The sequence below is a fragment of the Lytechinus variegatus genome, chromosome 1 (genome assembly GCF_018143015.1).
Source record: "Lytechinus variegatus isolate NC3 chromosome 1, Lvar_3.0, whole genome shotgun sequence".
Lineage (NCBI taxonomy): Eukaryota > Metazoa > Echinodermata > Echinoidea > Temnopleuroida > Toxopneustidae > Lytechinus > Lytechinus variegatus.
The window spans coordinates 75,347,863-75,369,634 of NC_054740.1; the positions used below are offsets into that span (position 1 = coordinate 75,347,863).

At 35.8% G+C, this 21,772-nt stretch overlaps 1 protein-coding gene across 2 annotated transcripts; it reads left to right on the forward strand.

Annotated features, from left to right (window-relative positions):
* LOC121423054 (cytochrome P450 2J6-like) lies at window positions 1–21,536 on the forward strand. Of its 2 annotated transcripts, none has more exons than XM_041618339.1 (5): window positions 1–934; window positions 12,323–12,446; window positions 15,274–15,837; window positions 16,292–16,585; window positions 17,177–21,536. In XM_041618339.1, the coding sequence occupies exons 1-5, from the start codon at window positions 650–652 to the stop codon at window positions 17,356–17,358; spliced, it is 1,449 nt and encodes a 482-aa protein (XP_041474273.1). In that variant the 5' UTR covers window positions 1–649; the 3' UTR covers window positions 17,359–21,536. The 2 variants fall into 2 exon arrangements, with proteins under 2 accessions (XP_041474273.1, XP_041474267.1); XM_041618333.1 differs by having other exon boundaries at window positions 3–934; window positions 15,064–15,837.
* The last annotated feature ends 236 nt before the right edge of the window (window positions 21,537–21,772 follow it).

Below are 21,772 nucleotides of genomic sequence, written 5' to 3' on the forward strand. Positions count from 1 at the left end.
CCTCGATTATCTTGCCTTCCAATCGTTTTGCAGTCAGGGGTGGAGCTTATATGCTCTAGCTCTTCATGAATGACTGCTAACTGCACTGAATGCCTATCGCCACGCCCACAAAATGCACAATTGATAGAAAGAAGCAGGGACTTTACAGAACGCGCCTTGTAACAAAGGCTTTATTGACTGCAGTCCAACAATGGAATCATACGTGAAAACAACAACAAAAAACGACCGAGACACTCACCCCTGTGATTTGCTGCACATCTATTGCGACATCATAAAAAGTCATCTTCCAGTATAAAGAGTGGAACAATCATCTAAAACACTACAGTTGTACAGATTTTGGCGGTTAAACAGTATGATTATAACCTCAATGCAGTTTGATTGTAATCAGATCAAAATATAACGCATAGAGTGAGTTTTGTTCAACGTATCACCTTTTAAAAGACATTCGATCGAACTTTCGGACAGCCAAACCAATCCTAATAATATACTCTCAAATAGACGTCAAGAGTATTATTACGAATGGGAGAACCATTGAGCTATTACATAGCTCCATGGTAAAACAGCCTGACTGATGGTATTTAAGATGCTGTAAGGTGGAGAGCAGAGAGACCATTGTTAATATCGAGAGCATCGAGATGCAGTATAGTGTATGAAATCACTTGAAATAACGATGTACTTTCAATACATCTCATCAAACATCAAATCATCACTGCCTAATGTCAATTTATTGACATCAGCTACATTGTGTGTATTAACAGTATGCCTGGTGTTTCGAATAATTCATTCTCTGTGGTTCCAGAAGGGAGATGGAAGGCGGCGCCCCCCTGGACCTAAGGGACTGCCCCTCATAGGCTCACTTCTTGATCTACGCTACGACGTTTTGATGAAATTGAAGCAATTCGCCCAAGAGTATGGAAGCATTTACACCATAAACGTGAGTAAATATCATTTTGTGCAAAGTGGATATCTGTATTATTATGACCAGCAGAAGACCGTTTGACCACTGCACAATATGTTCTTGTCGAGACCCAAACTCCCGATTGGGGGTCAATAGCAGTCCCGTAGCCGGGGGGGGGGGGGCGGAACCCCGACGAAGTTGCCAACAGAAAAAAGGCGGAAGAAAGAAAAAAGAAGAGAACAAAAAAAGAAAGTCAAGAAGAGGAAGAAAAAAGAATGTAAAAAAGGGAGAGGAATTGTTGTAAAATAATGATAAAAAAACACCTCAGATCATTACATAACAAATAAAAAAAATCGATTGTCTTTGGCGCTCACATTGTCTTGATTGAGATTATTTGCTCAAGAGGATTATAAAAAAAAACTCCGGCTCACGCTGCGCACTCGCAATATTTGACAAGCGAGATACGTATTGTCTTCCAGAATTCTCACAGACTTTGAAATTACCCCTTTAGCTAAAAAGATGGAAGGATTTCGGTAGCTTTTAACTGTTATTGTAAATTAGGTAGTTAAGAAGAACGTACTTGACCTAATTTTCATGGCAAAGTGCCTTTTCTAACCATAGAGTTATACAGTGCGTATCAAAAAAAGTTTACACTTTGAAAAAATCCTGTAAAATTATGCATTTGTAATATCCTGAAGATTTTTCCACATTTTAACATTGGTACAGGTCCATTAAAGCAAATAACGATATAACTGTCAAAAAATATTTCCGCTTAAGTGAGCACCACTTACTTTTGAAAAGTTAGTGAAAAATGATTTGCGCAGAACATTGAAATAGTTATGCGAATACAAGTAGACCGTAATCATGAAGAACACATGGAATTAAGCTAGTAAAATTGATTTGAAGATATCTTCTTTGTTAGACTTGTTTCCTTGCCCAAAACACTTCGAAGAGTGCATTTCGCCCCACCCCACTCCCCCACACACCGAGCCCATCGTGACGATATTTGTTTACACATGAGGTGTGATTTACATAGAATGACTTAAGCTTGATTTTCATTTATCATTTATCATTGCTAAACTTGAGAAAAGTCTGGAGAAACAAGTATTAAATGAGAAATGAAATGTAAACCCACTTTCAATGATAAAAACTTAGTAAAAAAATTGCTGGAGATATCTGATATAAACTTTTCTTCAGATTCAGTTATGTCCTCAGATCCAGCTGGCACAAATAGGGTAAAGGTTGTGCTTAATAAGAGTTGAAATTTCACTATGGGTGAAATAATTGTTACAAAATGCTGGAATGTATCCGTTTTATTTCAATTGACTAAAAGTGCAAGGGAAATGTATGATAAATCTTTTGTAGGGTAAGTTTGATTTTGCCCTTTCCCCTTGGCACAGCATGAAAACGAGCATTTCTGCGAGCTTTACAGAAATGGATAGTGCTCACTCAAGTGTAACATTCTGACAAAACTTTTACTTTCATTGGATAGATGAGACCCAAATCCAATATTCTATGTGCACAAATTACCCACATGTTGTATATTTTTAAATTCCCAGGGCTTTTTCAAAGTGTAAACTTTTTTTTGATACGCACTGTATAAACCTCTATGGTTCAAACAGATCCAGTGCCCTGTTGTGAACGTTCTTGTGTAGCGGTGAACACACGCTAGCTTTTCGCCGATTAAGGTTTTCGATCGAAAATCTAAGTTAATCGAGAAAAACTTCATTTATCACCGAAAAAGAGAGTTTTTCATGCATAACATATTATGTTATGCAGCTAGGGCCCGCTGGTAGAGCAGTTTCCTAACTGAAGTGGCTACCCTGGGTAAATAAAACGTTATTATTATTGTTATTATTATTATTATCATTATTAACCTAGTTTAGGGTGATGCCATACATGTAGTACGGGACATTTAAAGAATATTTGACAGTTTTTCGACAAGAAAAAGAAATCTTACTTTCTGTCTCTTTAACTTTTTAAATCATTCAATTTGGATGGTAATAATGATAATTCTCTTAAACTTAAGACATTTTAGAAACCGCCACTGGCTAAATATTTCTGTCAATATGTCACGACAGTGGCGTACCGTGGGTCACGGCATTGGGGGGCACCAGCAAAAATTTCGGGTCACTTAGGGAGCGCGCGAAGCGCGCTCAGTTGCCAGGTATACTGACCTAATAGTGATATTTTAAGGACATGCAGTGTCATCAAACGAATATGTATCTCACTGATTAAATAATGCGAGCGCGAAGCGCGAGCTGAAAATTTTTGATATTGAGGGCTAAAAATTGACATTATAAGCAAATTGTTTTGTGATCATGATACTTAACTGTCTCGTTAAACAAACAATGCGAGCGCGAAGCGCGAGCTAAAAATTTTGTATATACTGACCCTAAACAAGGACATTTTAAGGATTATATAGTCATCGAATGCTAGTGACATCCTTTGCCTATTTTGTTAGAATTACATCTAAACACAGTCATGAAGCACCTTTTGTAGTCATGTAATGATTATCATACGTATCTTACTAATCAAATACTGCAAGCGCGAAAGCGCGAGCTGAAAATTTAGGAAATATAGACCTGAAGAGGGGCATTGTAAGAGTTGTTTGTAGGAATTCTCTAAGACCCTACGTATTTGACTAACCAAATGATGCGAGCGCGAAGCGCGAGCTGAAATTTTTGTATATATTGACCCCAAACATGGATATTTTAAGGACTATAGTTACGAATCCATTAAGTCAGAGTATACATATCTCATCATAGTAATCTAATGCGAGTGCCAAGCGCTTGCTGATTTTGTTAGAATTACATCTAAACACATGGAGCACTTTTTGAAGTCATTGTAATCATGATTATCATACGCATCTCACTAATGAAACACTGCGAGCGCGAAGCGCGAGATAAAATTTTTTGATATTCAGATCAGAAAAATTGACATTTTAAGGACTGATTTCAGGAGTTCATGAAGAGCAGAAATCTCACCAATCCACTAGTAATGCGAACGTTAGCACAGACAGGAAATGTTTTATATCAAGACCTTAAAATAGGGCAATAGTAGTCAGTAGTCATGAAAAAGAAGAATATATCACTACTTAAAACAATAATGACTCTAATTGCGAGGAAATATATTATTTTGTTGTATTTTGATTTGAAAACCGGAGGCTTTAGTACAGCAGTTTTATATATCTCGTTAAAAAGTCTATGTGAGCGCCAGGAACAATGAAGACACAATTAAGCAAATAAAGTTGTGAAAAAATGCTTCTTATGTTATATAACATAATATAACACTATGATAAACAACAATTTCTTCTTTCCCCCACTATACATTCCTCTTCCTTTTTCCCTCTTTTTCTCCTTTTCCCCGTTTTTTTTTTTTGCCAGCCGATTGGGGGGGGGCACGTGCCCCCCCCCATGCCCCCCCGTAGTTACGCCACTGTGTCACGAACAAAGTACGATTTCACTCTTTTTCATACTTTTTTTGCATTTTATGAAACCACAGACTTTGTTTCATTTTCAAGATTTTTTTCAACAACTTGAAAAAAGTAAAGAGTTTCGATATATAAAAAAAATGGTAATCATCAATGGAGGTCCAAATAGATGATTGATGTAAATCTTTTTTTTTTGGTACATCTTATAATAAATTTAACGATAGCGTGCAAGAGGAAATCATCCTTCATGCTAGGGTGAATTAATTAAAAAGGTTTTCTTTTCATGCATGCTCAATGGCAAAGAAATTAACCAGCTCTGACCAGTGAAAATCACCAGTTTAGCTGAAGGGAATCACAAATGAATACATGAAGTCTATAAAATGGTTAGAATCACCCATTTCGTGTTCTCTGGATAAAAAACCTTTTCAGTTCAAATCAATTACTTAAATTCAAATAGGCCTACTGTTCATAGTTTATGAATCTAAATCCTGCAATGGAATGCAGTAAGTATTGTGTGTCGTACGAGACAACTTTTAATAAGACAATTATTGAAAAATTATGGGCAGTAATTAGATCATTATATGATAAATCAATCACCTATGGGTCAAGATAGAGAAACTGATATTGTATATGCATCATCAAAAATAAAAGTGTGGGAAAAACTTTTGCATTTTCGTGTGTTGTATGGGATATTCGAAAAAAATAGGTTCGGAGAAATCAGGCTGCCCCTTTCAAGAATCATGAAAATATTGTAGATATTATTTGGAACAATCGTTTGTTCCATTGACCTACAATATTTTCATTCTTCCTCTGCTTTGCCAACAATGGTTTCAGGCAGTGTTTGTACTTGACTATTTAATCAGTAAAAGATTGAAAATTGAAAATGCCATAGTCCCCCCATATAACTTCACTTTTGGTTAAAATTCATAATTGTCATAAATTTCAGATATAGTAAAATATTACGCAACTTATGACATATTGAATGCATGATGAAACTTACGATATTTTGAAAGTTCTATCGTGAATCGCACTTTTTCGCTCGAAAAACTCAGTTTATCGGCGATAAACTGAGTTTTTCGCCGAAAATCTCAATTTATTGGTGAAAAACTAGGTTTTTTAGAGTAATAAAATTATTTTTTCTATTGAAAAAGTGAAAAACATAGTTTATCGAAAGATAAACTTAGTTTTTCAATTGAAAAAAACAAAGTTATTATATTATTATACAAGCGAAATCTTAGTTTTTCAAATTCGATGAACTAAGTTTTACGATTTGAAAAACTGAGTTTATCGAATTCGAGAAAACTTTTTTGATTTCGATAATCATAGTTATTTCACTATCATTTAATCGGTTGCAGTCACAGATCAACGGGAGGGAGTACGGGTAATTTTTTTCAAAGGGGGATCCTTGGCTTTATAGGTCCAACGGCACTGATAGCAGGGGGAGCAGAGGGGCACTTGCCCCCCCCCCTTACAGTTAAATTTTGGGGTCTGGTAAAACTAGTTTTTGTAAGGGTGGAGATAAAGGGATTTAAAAAGGGAGAGATCATTGACATTGGGTACGTGGGAACTGAAAGTGGGGGCAGAGGGCGCACTTGCCCCCTTTTTGGGGCCTGGCAAAACTGTGGGGTGCACATAAACGATTTAAAAGGGGGATTATCATCATTGGGTCCAAGGATGCTGGAAGTAGGGGCAGAGGTGGCACTGAAAAAAAAAACTGAGGGGGGGGGGCAAAGCCCCTTGGCCGTACGCGAGATTTTTCCTTGCGGTAATATGCATACAGATGTTAGAAGAAACTTGGAAGCAAATGAGCAAAGTGACCAAGCTTGTCATGGGGGCGCTCCTGCATTTTCCAAAGTAATATTAAAGGATTTTGTGCAAAATAATATGGATAGTTTTGTGACAATATCCAGTAAAAGAAATATTAATTTTTCAAAATGTTTGGAGGGCAAATATCCCTCTTTCGCTGCTTAAAATTAGAAAAATATTTATTAAAAAAATAAAGGTACTTTTGTCCAAAAAGCTGAAAAGTTGAGAAATTTTCACTCAAGGGGCACCGCACTTATCGGAAGATTCAATGTAAATGCAAATCCTATGGGAATTATTTAGGGCAATTAAGAGCCCCCCCCCCTCCTCCACATCCATCCGATTCCGCTGCCCTCGCAAAAATGAAAGGACTCAAATTGCAATTACCTTTCATTTAACACACTGAAAATCGTAAACTAACGAGAAAAGAAAAGTGACATTTACCTGAAGTTTGGTGCTCTTAAATCAGAGGTGAAAAGGAGCACGCTGGAGAAGAATTTCATTATGACAAAGGGAGCTAAAGGGGCGACAAATTTCTCAGATTTTCAGCTGTGAAACTTTATGACAATTTCTAGACAAAGGTGCTTTCTTGTTTATTTTTCTCTTTGAATCCTATGGGACTTGTTTGGAACAATTTCATTTTGAACTTTGAAAAGTTAAAAACTTCATTTTGAACATTAAAATCTATTTAATTTTTAACTTTAAGGGGCACATGGGGTCTATTGCTTTCCTCAGCTATGGGAACAGATTCCCTCAGACATTTAAAAAAAGTTAACTTTTTTAATTAAAATTTTCACAAAATTTACCAAAAGTGTATACAAACTCTTTCATTTCACCTTAGAAATGCAAAAGTGCCCTATGACAAGGTCGGTCACTTTGCATAAAGAGGCATGCCCCCTTCAGGTCCCATGACAAATAATCGCATAAAGCATAGGGAAGGGGGGCAAAAACTCATTTTGCAACCCCAAAATTTCATTGTTGGAATGGGGGAGGGAGGGGGGCAAGTTCCCCTCTGCCCCCCGTTTCCAACGCCCTTGGCACCAATGACAAGTATACAACTTTTAAAAATAAACTTACACCCATCCCCCAAAACTTGTTATATCACCCCAAGCTCTTCAACCCCCCTGCTTCCAGCGCCTTTGAACTCAATGACAATTATCCCTTAAAAAAAACTCTTACCAAGCCCCCCCCCCCCCGCAGATCCCTGACTGCACAACCGACATAATAAAGTAATTTACTATCAAAATAAAAAAATCTTAGTTAATCGAAATCGAATAACCTAGTTTATCGATAAACTAAGTTTTTTCAAATTCAATAGTTTTTCGCCGATAAACTTAGTTTTTCATGTATGTAGAAAAAACATGCAATTGTTATAAAAATGCCCACATGTATACTAGTATTCACAGGAGCCATAAAGCAGTAAAAATTGTTATTGCAACATGAAATCATCGATTGTCTAAATGAATAGTCAAGAAACCATATACATCTAATGAAAAACTTAGTTTATTAAGAAACACTTTGTTTTTCAGTCGAAAAGCATAGTTTTTCGCAAAACTCTGTTTTTCAAATGAAAAAAAAAAGTTTAGCGAAAAACAAATACCCCCCCCCCCCGAATTAACAGGACAAAGGAAGATGCTCGATTTATTTCATGAAAGCTGAGAGACTTGATTAAGTGCTTAAAGATTGATTGAAGTTATCGAGAAGCTGATGACTGCATTGCGAATATTGCGCCTTATGAGCCAGTTCGTAGTTCCTTTTTGCGCATGATCAAAAGATTCTATATGCATGATCAGAGGAAGGTCATTTGTACTAATATGACATGGTGGTTTAAAATATAATGAGATAGGCACCAACTTTTATGTCTTGATTATTCATATATTCTTTTGAATAGTGGTATCCATTTACATCCACAAAAAAAACCAATACGTCCACGAACGACTGGTATTTCACAGTTTGCCGAGTACATTGTGCCACATGCTACGATATGCATTCAAAGTAGGAATGCAACAAATACCTCCATAAAGTGTTCATTGGTGCACCTGGTCTATTCAATTTCTTCATCCTGCTATGTAAGGCAAGCTTACGTTATATCTTGCTTTGAAATCTGCCTATCATAATGAAAGAAATGAAAGGCCATTTGACCAAAATTGTCCATGAAGTAACTACGAACTGGTCTATTTCAGACTGTGCGGAGTTTGGAAATGAGAATAACCTGTTTGCTATTAATATAGGAACAGGGACGGCGGAGCGAATTTGAAAGTGAGGTGGCACATGGAATAAAAACACTTTATCTTAAAAAAATTGCATCTTAAAACAAAGTACAATTAAAAAAAATGAAATATCCACCCCACTCTAACATGTCTAAAATAATTAATAAAAAATGATTTCACAACATACGTTTGTGCCTGACATGCCTGAATTAGCTGTGTGTTTCGATGTAATTTTAGAATGAACGATTTTTATTACCAAAATGTGAAATAATTTATTATAAGCTATACGCAGTTTGAAAAAAAAAGAACTTTAAAAGTCGTTAACAAAAAAAAACATCAGGCGCTCATTCAAGGATGCGGATCGTAAATCCCTTTCTCCAAAAAATCTTTCTTTCATTCGTTTCTATCTTTTTGGCTCGTCTATAAGTTTTTGAGAAATATTGTATAAATTATGTGGCCCTTCAGTAAGGAAGCTTAACCCTAAAAAGACTGGGGGGGGGCCTTTTAGGCCCCCCCTGTACATAAATCGCGATAACTTTTTTGCGCATGAAGCGTTCGCGCCGCCATTTCATGACTTTTTTCTCTTGAGTTTTGCGCAAATTTTGATACCAAATTTGTATACCCCCATGCCGCGGTTGCGGAGTTACGTAACATTTTCGTATCACATGTCACGTAAGAAATTGAAATTTGTATTCGTTTGTGTGTAAAGTGTATGGTATTTGAATGAATGTTATACACATTGTTTTCTAACTACATTTTTATTTGTTTCTTTCTATATCATGTCACTTGTGAATTCAAGTAGCAGTTCTAGGATATGAAAATAATGAAAAACATTGCATAAAAAAATAAAGAAATACATAAGAAATGCAAAATAAAGAAATACATAAGAAATTAAAATCAAAGAAAAACATAAGAAAAGTAGTGCAAAATACCAGAATCGCTTGCACAACTATATTTAGTAATTACTAATTTGCATAAGCATATCTAATAATTCAAGCATGAAACAACACAATTCCATGATAAACAACCTCTTCTTACAGCTGAAAACCTTGAAACAGGAATTTATGGACCGCAATAAGTACCAAAATATGAAAAATTCAATTTTTTGATAAAAATTTGCATATTCACATAATTAATTATGAATATAATTTGCATAAATTATGTGATATCTCTTATGCTTTGTTTTCACCAGCTAGTGTACATGTAACACATCACTTGTTTATCTTCCAAGATTGCTTTGGCTCATTGCAAGAGAGTGTAATGCAATAAAACATGCCAAATGTTGTATTTCTCTACATAACGCGTGCAGAGTACTTATTTGCATATTTAGTAATTACTTATTTGCATAAGCATATCTAATAATTCAAGCACGAAATAACACAATTCCATGATAAACAACCTCTTCTTACAGCTGAAAACCTTGAAACGGGAATTTATGGACCGCAATAGGTACCAAAGTATGAAAAATTCAATTTTTTGATAAAAATTTGCATATTCGCATAATTAATTATGCATATATTAAAAAATACAATGAATATCAGTATTTTGACTATGTTTTCTTTTAGAGGACATGACAAAGGATGTGTGTGCCAAATTTGGTTGCGATCGGACGACCAACGGCCGAGATCTTAGGGGGGCCCAAAAGGCCCCCCCCCCCCAGTTTTTCTAGCCTCCAAAATAGCCCAGTCCTTTTAGGGTTAAAAGTACCACCCATAATCATCTCCTGGGGCCCGTTGCATAAAACTTTTTACCTGAGAAAACTCAGGTTGTTTTTACCGGAGTTTTTGCCCTCTGTTAAAGTCAATGGCAGAAATCAGACTAACCTTAGTTTTCAGTTTTTACCAGAGTTTTCTCAGGTAAAAAGTTTTATGCAACAGGATCCTTATGTCTTCATCTCTTAGGGAAAAATGATAAGATGACAAGTCATGCCTACATCCCGTGGGAGAGATGATCAGATGACAAGATCTTATATCTTGTCATGTTATTTGGGAAAGATGATCAAATGGCAAGAACTTCCCGATAATTGCTGCCCTCTACGTTCGTTGGTATCATTATCTGTTTCGGAACTTTGGCAAGGTCATACAGCAGCAATCTCCGTGGAATTGCTCAGAAAGACCTCTCAAAGACTTCTTCCTATATGTATCTTTCAATTGTCTTTCAGAGAACTTTTATGCAAAAAGTGATCTTTCAGAATTCTTTCCATGGACTTTCCCTGGTCTTTTAATGATCTCTCATGATTCTTGCAGTGATCTCCGCAAAAATCATTAGAGACTGTCAAAAGATCATGGAAAAAAATGATAAGAACTTTGAAAGTTCATTGAAAGACCACTGAAAGACTGCTGAAAGACCACCAAAAGACCAATTTCATGTAAGACCGCTGACAAACTGTTTTGAATCGTTTCAAAACGTTTTGGTGCTCATGGAGACCATGAAGACCACTGAAAGATCCATCAGAAATCATTTGAAAGTTCGCTGAAAGACCTTTGAAAAATCAAGCAAGTTTTATGGTCTTGACAGTCTATCAGAGGTCTTGCTCTCCGTATAAACGGGGGTTTATGTAAGACGCCTCTGGCAGTCTCGCCTGCATTACGCGATTTGATATAGCAGCAGTGCTGACTTTGAAAACAGCCATTGAATAATTATTCACCAAAGAAAACATTCTTGTGATAATAATATACTATGTCTATTGACCAAAAATGGCATTTGACCATGATTATATGACCTAGACGTGTGCACAACAATCATTCATATACTTGATTACCCTTATGTCTAAGTTTTATGAACTAGATCCATAAACTATCCACTTATGGTGCCAATTCAACAAATATCCCTAACATGGCCAAAAGCACATTGAACTTAAATGACCTTAGTCATGTGACCTGAAACGCGCACAGGATATTCACGGCGGGTTTCAGGGATACATAATTGCTCTTAAATATGTCCAAGTTTCATGAACTATGATCCATAAACTTTTAAGTTATGATGACAATTCCATACATACCCCAAACATTACCAAAGTCCGTTGACACGTACATGACCTTTTGACCTTAATCATGTGACCTGAAAATTGCAAAGAAATTTCAGGGATACTTGATTGCTCTTATGTCCAAGTTTCGTGAACTAGATCGATAAAGTGTCAAATGTATGATGACAATCCCACACATACTCCCAACATGGCCAAAGTTCATTGACCCTAAAAGACCTCTGACCTTGGTCTAAGTTATGACGACATTTCAAAAACTTAACCTTAGTTAAGATTTCGATATTGATTCCATAAACATGGTTTAAGTTCATTGACCCTAAATGAGCTTTTGCCTTGGTCATGTGACCTGAAACTCAGGCAAGATGTTCATTAACAGTCCATATAATTTCTAAGTAATGATGACATTTCAAAAAGTTCATTGACCCTAAATGAGCTTTGACCTTGGTCATGTGACCTGAAACTCAGGCAAGATGTTCAGTAATACTTGACTACCCTTATGATCGAGTTTCATTAACAAAGTCCATATAATTTTTAAGTAATGATGACATTTCAAAAACTTAACCTTGGTTAAGATTTCAATGTTGACGACGCCGCCGTCGGAAAAGCGGCGCCTATAGTCTCGCTAAAACCAGAGACAGCTGCGCACGATTTGATGTATAGGTTCACTGTAAAATTTAGGATGAGACACGGGGTTGAGTAGGATAATGGCGATCGATATAATGGGTAAAGCAGAATTCTTAAAAAAAAGTGTCAACATTCATTAGAAATTAAGGGAGGTTGAAGAATCATACAAGTAAAGGATTATGAAATTACATACATTATGATTTGGTAATTCTCACATCGGGCCTATACTCATTCAGAGAGCATTAACATTTTTTTTGTGGGACACACTGTTTAGGTTGTTAAACATAAAACTCCCAATAAATGTCTACAGAGGAAGGGGGAGGGGGCAATAATTGTAATTGACCCATATGATTTTCTTTTGTTTGGTGTAGTTGGGACCAACAAGACTGGTTGTCCTCAACGATAAGGATTCCATTAAGGAAGCTTTCGTGACCAAAGCAGCAGACATGAGTGACCGTCCACAAGCTATGCTGGATACTCTTCAACAAACAAGAGGTAAGGGTTATTTTTATGATCGAGGGGGCAGGGAAAGTAAAATTGATTTAAGCTTCCACATAAAATGGCAAATGTGACTTTGTGGATATTTGGTTAAATAATTTGTCATCTAATTCAAAAGTTTACCCATAATTCAATAAATTTAAGGCGGCCTTTGTTGATCTTTCAGTAAATCCTCCTTATATCTTCTTTCTAGAAGTATCTCGAGGCAACCTGGATAGATTTTGCTGTTCTGATGTAAAACACACACATAGTACACAACTTAACTCAACATCACAAGTTTGCTTCTTTATATGTATATATCTGTATATATATATATATATATATATATATATATATATATATATATATATTGTAAAGAAATGGATGAAGAGAACAATGGTAGGCGTAGCTTAAATCAAGGTTCCCCACAGCTATCTACCCTTTGGAAATATTGGTGATGCCGAAAAAATGTCTCTGCCGGGAATCGAACTCGGGCTCCCAGCTTTGAACGCCGGTGCCTTAACCACTAGACCACAGAGACAGGTTAGTGATTAAGGCAACCCTGATCCAATTGACCGTCAGATAGACAGATTTTCGACAACATACCAATTATAATTTCCTTTGTCGCGTGAAGTTGGGTTTTGAACAATGACAAGCCGCCATACCTCAGCTGGATCAAAGCTATTGCTTTGATACAGTACATGTATGGGAGAAAGTCCCGGGGGGCCACTTCCATTCACGAGTGGATACCATGCGCGACCATGGGGTCTCGAAAAGCACCCTAAACACGTAATTTCCATATTCTGAAAATGCACCCCTTAACAAGTATTGCCGTGTGAAACCCTACCCTTAACAAGTATTGGAAACAAAACGATACTCTTGGAAAATATTCCCTGAAATGAACCCCTAAACAAGTACAGGAATGTTTTATTGTTACGGGTCCTTCGGTCGTCGGCTTAATTTACCTTATTTGGTTTAGTACGACCCCACCTTCTACACCTCGCGCAAATCGGACTCTTAACACGAAGTGTTGGGGCAAAAAGGACATCCTTTATAAAACATTTTAATTTTGTTTTATCATCCCCGCAAATTCGACCCTAAACACGTAATCTTCCTAGCGAATTAGATACCCTTTTTTCATTATTATTGTGTTTTTGACACCCTTTTCACGTTACGTACGTAACGTGCCCTGTCGTGAAAAAGACATCCTTTTTACGTGTTTTTTTGGTCGCGCATGGTATCCACTCGTCAATGTAAGTGGCCCCCCCCGGGGAGAAAGTATACAAATGTGTGTGAAGCTATACATGTACAACAGCTTTAGCAACTCTTTTATTTTAAATATTGTGTAAAGAAATGGATGAAGAGAACAATGGTAGGCGTAGCTTATTGATTGCTTGATTTAAGCTACGCCTACCATTGTTCTCTTCATCCATTTCTTTACACAATATTTAAAATAAGAGAGTTGCTAAAGCTGTTGTACATGTATAGCTTCACACACTTACACACATATGAGAAATTATTCCAAAGGGCAGATAGCTCTGAGGAACCTCGATTTAAGCTGCGCCTCACATTGTTCTCTTCATTTAATACACAAGTTGCCAAAGCTGTTGTACATATATAATTTCTAACATGTGAATCATTTGTCCCTTACATGTACTGTATCTGAGCAATGTATCTGAGCAATATAGCTTTGATCCAGCTGAGTGGCTTTTTCTTTGTTTTTTCACCTACACCCAACAAAAGAAATTTAATTGGTGGTGTTGAAAATCTGTTTATCTGACAGTCAATCAGATCGGGGTCGCCCTAGCCACTAACCCGTCTCTGTGGTCAAGTGGTTAGGGCACCTGCATTCAAAGTGGGGGCCCAGGTTAGATTCCCAGCAGAGATAATTTTGGTACCGTTGGTACCAAAATTGGTATCACCAATTTTTCCAAAGAGCAGATGGCTCTGAGGAACCTTGATTTGAGCTATGCCTACACCATAGTTCTGTTCATTCATTTCTTTCACAAAATATGTATATGCATACATCCTACATAAATGCGAAGTCAATGAATGGGTTTATTCTGTTATAATACACATTTAGATGTTAAGTCGAAGGTAGAGGGCATTAAGGCGCATTTTCGAATATTGAAAAGAGACAAAGAAATTCGACTTAAACGCAGATGTATATAGGCCTTATCTACTGAAAAACATAAATAACTTTGATTGGTGCATATATTCTTTATTGAATGATAGCACCCTTAAAATCAACCAAAAACATTATGATCACATTGTATCTACTGTTCAAAAGAAAGCCTACTTCAATTGTTCATCTTAAATTTTTACTTTACTTTGCACTTTCTTGAAATGCCATAAGCACCACAAGATGGACTTCAGCACTATAGACAGTTAGAAAGAGCCAAAGTGTAGAATCAGGATGTTGAAACTTATACCAGTTTGCGTATGATCACACCCTGAGGGATTGAACATAATAGTAACACTGAAGGGTGGAAAAGCACCAACTAACATCAAATAATTAACACCAAAGTAAAATGACTGGTGTGGTCCCTTATGTAAACCAATCTAACACCAAGGTTTCTGCTAAGCACTATTATTATTATTATTATTATCTATCATTTCTCCTTAATACCAATAGGAATCATCTTAAGACAACCAGGTCACCTCCATCGCCAACACCGAAATTTCCTCTCCAACGGTTTTCGGCTCATCAAACTAGGAGTCCCAGAGTTCAGTTTTCACCTCCATCCACACATCGACAGGTTCAAAGACAAATTAATCGCTTCAGAAGGCCAGAGTTTGCAGATATGTCCAATCAGTCACTGCCTCCTTTTTGAAATCTTTACAGACTTGATGCTAGGCGAGGTTCCCGACTCTAATTCTGAGGAGGTCAAAAAACTATTAGATGTCCTGTACAAGACACTGTCACCAAACCCGATGTTGGTGTTAGCAGGGAAAGTTATTCCCACATGGCTAAAGTCTGCTCTGAGTGACTGGATTGACATGTCAGACTACCTTTCAAAGGTTACCCACTACCTCAAGGAACATATCCAGGAGCACAGGAAAACCTACGAGGGTGATCCCCAAAACCTGATTGATGCTTTCTTGTTGAAAGAACAGCAAGAATTGGACAAATACAACAGACTCAGGAAAGATGATATCGGAAGCAGCAGTAGCAACAGTGGGGGAAAAAGTGACCAAGAGCCTCCTGAGACATCTCCAAGGGTGACATCAGTCATGGTGAATGACCAAGAGGAAAACGAAAAAAATCTTGCAGCAATTTTAATGGATGTATTTCAGGCTGGATGCACTAGTATTGTTGCTTCTTTGCAGTGGCTCCTGCTAGATCTAGCATTTAATCAAGATGTCCAAGAGAAGATGAGGAAGGAAATAGACGGATATGTTGAGGAAAGTGAGTAAAAACAATTATTGAGGTTACTTCACACAAGAAAGCCCAGGCACAAAGCATCAATCTAAAGCTAAACATTAATTATATTTGTTGATACAACATAAGCCATTATGTTGATACTGGTTATGAACACTATTTAATTTTTCATTTTAAAAATAGGTCAGTTAAAGTTTGAGTATATTTGTCTGTCATCTGTTTGTCAACAGAAATATTAGATACTTTACAGATATCATTCAAATGAAATGTCTAAATGTCTATTAAATTCAAGGGAGAGTGATTGATTAGTTAGAAGTGTTGTGGTTTTGGGTGCACATTGGGAAATTTTTAGAGGAATCGTGCGAAGAAGAGCATTACCAAAAAAAAAAGAAGGGAGAGAGACAGAGTGTTAAATAACTTCTAATCCAGCCTTGTACAAGGTCTCTTTTTAAACTCTCTACCCTCTATCAACAATCTGCAGGAAACCAAAGGCCCTCTCTTCTCATAAGAAGTGACAACTTCCATTATACCAAGGCTGTGATGTTGGAGAGTCTTCGCCTTCATCCTCCTGCCCCACTGGGAGCACCACACTGTGCTGCACGAGACACCAAACTTGGCGGTTTTCACATTGATAAGGGCACCATAATACTCTCGAATCTACTGAATGCTTTACAAGACTCCAAGCAATGGAAGGATGCTGGTGACTTTCGACCAGAAAGATTTCTCAATGAAGATGGCACCCTAGAAACGAGAGACACCCTTGGGTTCTCAACTGGTTAGTAAAAATTGAAGAGACTCGATTGAACAGAGATATGTCTCTGAACTGTACAAATGCTTTGGTGGACATTGCTATCTGACCAATTTTCCTTCCTTTCAAAAATCATTTAACCTGCACCGTTACCCCCACCATTGAAAATCCAAATGGCACGTCTTACATCTATCCTGATACATGCAAATGATGCATGTCACTTGTATCTGTTGCATAAAAGTTACTATTATGATAACTTGCAATAAAAAAACCCAGGATTCCATGGAAGCTAACGTTGAATGCCAAATTTACCATAATACTAACTTTAAACAAGCAGCAAGGCTGAGTGTTTATCTTTCATAAAGTGTAATATTAGAGAACTGTTCAGGGTATCCATCTCTGTTGGATTCACCTACATGACATACCTGAGATTTTGCAATGTTTCTCTTCGCTTCAACATCTACATTGTTTAAAATGTACAACTTCCAGTCTTATGAACTGTAGTTGTGGCATAATATCTTAATTTATCTTCTGTTTCCAATTATCAAAGCTTCTCACTTTTCTATGCCAACAAAAATAACAAATTGATTTTATTTGCATATTTGTTTACTTGTTCAGGTCCTCGTCTGTGTCCTGGAAAGCTCCTGACGAACACAGTTATTAGTTCCATCTTGACTGAAATCATCCAAGACTTCACATTTCACTTACCACCAGATCACAAGCACTCCCTCAAAGGAATACCTGGAATCGTCTACAATCCTCAACCCTTTTCCATCATTGCTAAACAACGACAGAGATGATCTAAATATGGGGTTCTTTGAATTATCCAACAAAGTACAGATTTCTAAAAAAATGTTTTGTAAATAAGCTTTTTAGCCTTTCTTATTCAAAACTTGCTCTTTTGAATGAATATGCTCTGAACAGCCAGTAATTCATTTCAGCAAATATTTAGACCTTTTCTAATTTACTGTCCAAAAGGCCAAGTACCAAAAACACAATTCATTTCTTGCTCTAATGTCATTCTTTAACCTGTAACTTTGGACCGAATACTGAATCATTGATCTGAATTGATCAAAATGAAAGGGAACATTGTCTGATTTTTTTTAAACTACATGTAGGATTTAGGTAAAACTATGATAGTCAGCATTATAAAGTGACAGAACTGCTCAAATGACTTACTGTTCAAATCATGAAATGTAATAGTGACTTCAGGGATAACTTTTAAAAGTAAATCTGATTTCTGACAAGAAAATGCATATTGGGACTTGTACTAAAGTACATTAAACAGTAGGTTTGTACATCCATACCACTTGCTTCTGTCCTGTGCTAGTAACTCAAACAGCATTCTCAATGTTCACCAAAAAAAAAAAAAATTAACCACTTATCCTTATCATGATATTCAGGATGAAAACCCAAATGAATGTCATCAGAGTAATGTTCATAAAAAGTCTGCATGCTTCTTTTCCTTCAGGAAACAATCAAATCTCCCCCCACAGGAAATCAAGGATCAATTTCTAATTATAAAAAATAATCTTCAAGGAAACACCCACATCAAAGAAACTTATTTTGATTAATTTCCGCCAGTAAGCTGTAAAGAAACTTATTTTGTTTAATTTTGGCCAGTAAGTTCTGAGGGTGCAAAAGGGAAATAAAGATACTGTCTTTGCTTCTATATATGTAAGCATAATGAAATAAATTTTTAAACATGATAAAGTCAAGTTATTTAAGCTTTCACATCTTCTGAAAAAACAACGACAAATAACAAGGAATTGATACCAGCCATGGTGCACTCTTTTTGATTTGGACACTAAATGAATGAAAATAAACAAGAAGATAATCTGAAGTGAATATATCCCAATGTATTAGCTGCATTCTAAACCTCAAGCATAAACATGTGGTTTTCCAATAGAAGATTCACATTTTAAAAGGGTAAAAAGTAGTACGTACTTACAGGCTTTTATTGACTCATTCATTTACATTTGACATTTATCAGGATGAAGCAAAAGAGGTTCTTAACGTGGATACAAAGCAAGAATTATCAATGATCCACTTCAGGAATTAAATACATTTATTGTTCAAAATAGCATAGGTGTGGTTATGTGCATATCTTAACTCACCGTGAATGTCATTTACGTGATGTGCGTGGGAGGTCTTATCGCTTTTTAACGCAAGAGTAGAAAATCAATGAAGTAGAAACTAGCCCTTTTTGTGGGAAGAAATTTTATATTTTACCTTGTTAAGAGGATGCATATAAGCCAAAGGCTTAAGTCTTGATATACCTGCTAACAATGCTATTTGTAATTCTCTTTCCTCCCTTTATTTCCTGCATCTAAATATAAATTGCTGTTGGATCTTGCAACATATTTTTCTTTGTCTATCATTTCATTGCTGGTGTATACTTTGTCTTACAATCTTAATAATGTCTGTTTCGCCCTTTTTCAAATGAAGATTCTGCTTTACATTAAAACTTCATAACTCATTTTTCAGTCAATTCTAATGAAAGGTGTAAAAATCCACAAGCATGGGGATCAAACTTCACCAAAATAGGATGTGTTAAAGGTTATTCTAAAGCTTTGCATAGATATTTATAAAAAGTACGCAAATCAGTGAGTAAACCCCACCCCTCAAACGCACAAATATTCCTTGTTAAAATCATATCTTTTTACACAAAATTTTAATTTTTACTTCAATGGAGCAGTATGGTTGGTATTCTCATGTCAATTATCACTATCATTATCATTCAGTGTAAAACATGTAGATTTTAGGTAGTACAGTCTATGAAATTTGATATATTTGAAATAGAATAAAGCAAATCCTTAAGGCATGATGATATATGTATAATCAAATCTGCATTTTAATATCGGGTACAAATTGTATATTGCAGTTTAATTTTTAAAAAGATGAATATAAAATGCTATTCTTTTTTTATATTGAATCTAGATTATTTATTATATTCAAATCAACTTGATGTATGTATAGGACAGACTTTTTCATATAATTTTCACGATTTATTTCTTCTTGTTCCTCTCTCTCCCTTTCTACATCTTTCCATAGAAAAATCTGGATTTTCATTTTTTTGTAAATGTTACATATAGGATTCAAGTTTAGCTAAGACTACATTCACATCTTCATTAGATTAACACATTATTTTTTTTAAGTTTGTCTACTTTCAATGAAAACAGTAACTTAAGAGAAGCCTTTCCTCTTGGTATCTGCATGTGTGTGTATTTGACTTTTATTCAGATGTGTATCAATCAAAAATTATGATTTACATCTGGGACAGACCTTTAACATCACCATCCAAAAGACATGACCAGGGTAATGATGTCATCAGTCCCCTCATTGCATACTGAAAAGTATGTGAATATAAATGTTTTGTGAAATTAAGCAAAACTTTGAAATGTCATAACTGTTATTTTATATCCAATTTAGAAGAAATGTTCAGTGTTATGCTTGTTGGACTTTCCTCTGTTTATTCAAACAAAAGTTTGGTGGGGTGCAGTTGTTTCAGGAATTTAATCTTTTTGGATGACTTCAGGAAGACTGTTCTATAAAGCACAGAATATTATGCTCAGTGAAAAAATATATTGCTTTATGTCCTTAATCATTAAAGTGAGTCAATTAATACTATGAGGTATGAGGTAGGTTTCATAGCTATGTTATTGTTTAGATTTGATGGTATATACGTTTCATTTCAATTCATCTTGTATTTGTATTACATTGATCATTTAAGTCACAAACAATATATGCACTGTTGCACTGTGCATTATAAGTGTATTACACTGTGTAGTGTTTACTATGTCATTCTTATAGGAGTGTAACCTAATTCCACACGTGTGCATTACCCTTAGGGTGACGTTCGTTTTTCAGAAGGTTCGTTATTCCAAAAAGTTCATATGTCTGAAAAGGAAGGTTTGTTAGTATGAGAATGTAAAAAGGCTTGATAGTAAAAAAAAAAGCTGGTAACGCTGGCTGGAATGGCTGTTTTGGCTCGGGCCACATCCATAAAAGTGGGATTGATGCCCCAGATTGAGGTCTGGGGCATCCCCCCCCCAAGCCTGCAGCAGGCCGGCATTTTCAGATTTGTTAGTGGTAAATATTTAATCAAGAATGGATCTTTTACTAGCAATTTGAAATTTAACAAGGCAATTTTAAAATGTACCAATACTTCTCCAGCAAAATTTACAGGTCTGTCAAGGAAAGATAAAACATACATGTATCGAATAGGCCCTATTTATTCTTGTATGAAAATAAACTAGTCCCATATCAAAGCCTATGACCACCTCTTTCAAACTACTGAACCTTATTTCATTTTTGGATTAGTAAACCTTCAGACTTATTTAATTATTAAACCTTATTTAATTTTCCGATTAATGACCTTCGGAGCAACAAACCGTATTCGTTGTCGGGTTAAAACCTTCGGAATAATGAACCTTATTTCATGAGATTATTAACAAACCTTTAGAGTAATACCACAAATGCTCACATTTACAAGCTTTTTGGTCATTTTTGGACTATACATGTTTCAGAATTACGAACCATCACGCTAAGAAACCTTTGGAATAATGAATTGTACCCAACCCCTACATGTGTAAAGAAAATTGCTATATCAAGAACACTTCCCAATGTTTTGATTAATCCCATTTACCAATGATCATCAATTGGTAATTTATTTGCTGTTCAGTAGCTACATAGTTATGTTTTATATTCAAATGTAAATGACCACAATTATGTAATGTTGGTTCCCTGTATAAAACTTTGCATATCCGTGTGGATCAAATTCGTTTGGGATATTGCTAAGTATGCTCAAATTTATTCATGCTATAAATATCCCTAAATTTGAGTATATTTCTTTGTAAAGAAATTTATGGAGTCATTTAGTCCAGTTGCCAGAATTCCTTGAATGTGCTGAGCACCATTGAAAAGGTGGTAGCTCCAGCTAAAGCCAGAGTAATAATAGCAACACTTTGTATCTTAAGGCAAAAAGCGTTGTATTAATCCAGCTTTTATTATCATTTTTGTTATCATCATTTTTATTATCAATTATTATTATTTTTATAATTATTGTTGCTGATTTAATAATATGTTACATTATAATGTATAGTACACCATCTTATATATGTTATAAAATGAGCAATGCAATGCAGGAATTAAATTTTATGAAAAATAAACAAGCTTTATGAAGTTTTGTAGAGGTTCTCCAATACGTGTCAT

Bases quoted from the DNA above. Each gene is read 5' to 3' on its own strand.
- LOC121423054 (XM_041618333.1), top strand. From the start codon at position 650: ATGAAATCACTTGAAATAACGATGTACTTTCAATACATCTCATCAAAC. The intron at 12,447-15,063 runs GTAAGGGTTATT...TAATACCAATAG, and splicing joins TACTCTTCAACAAACAAGAG to GAATCATCTTAAGACAACCA. The intron at 15,838-16,291 runs GTGAGTAAAAAC...AACAATCTGCAG, and splicing joins AGACGGATATGTTGAGGAAA to GAAACCAAAGGCCCTCTCTT.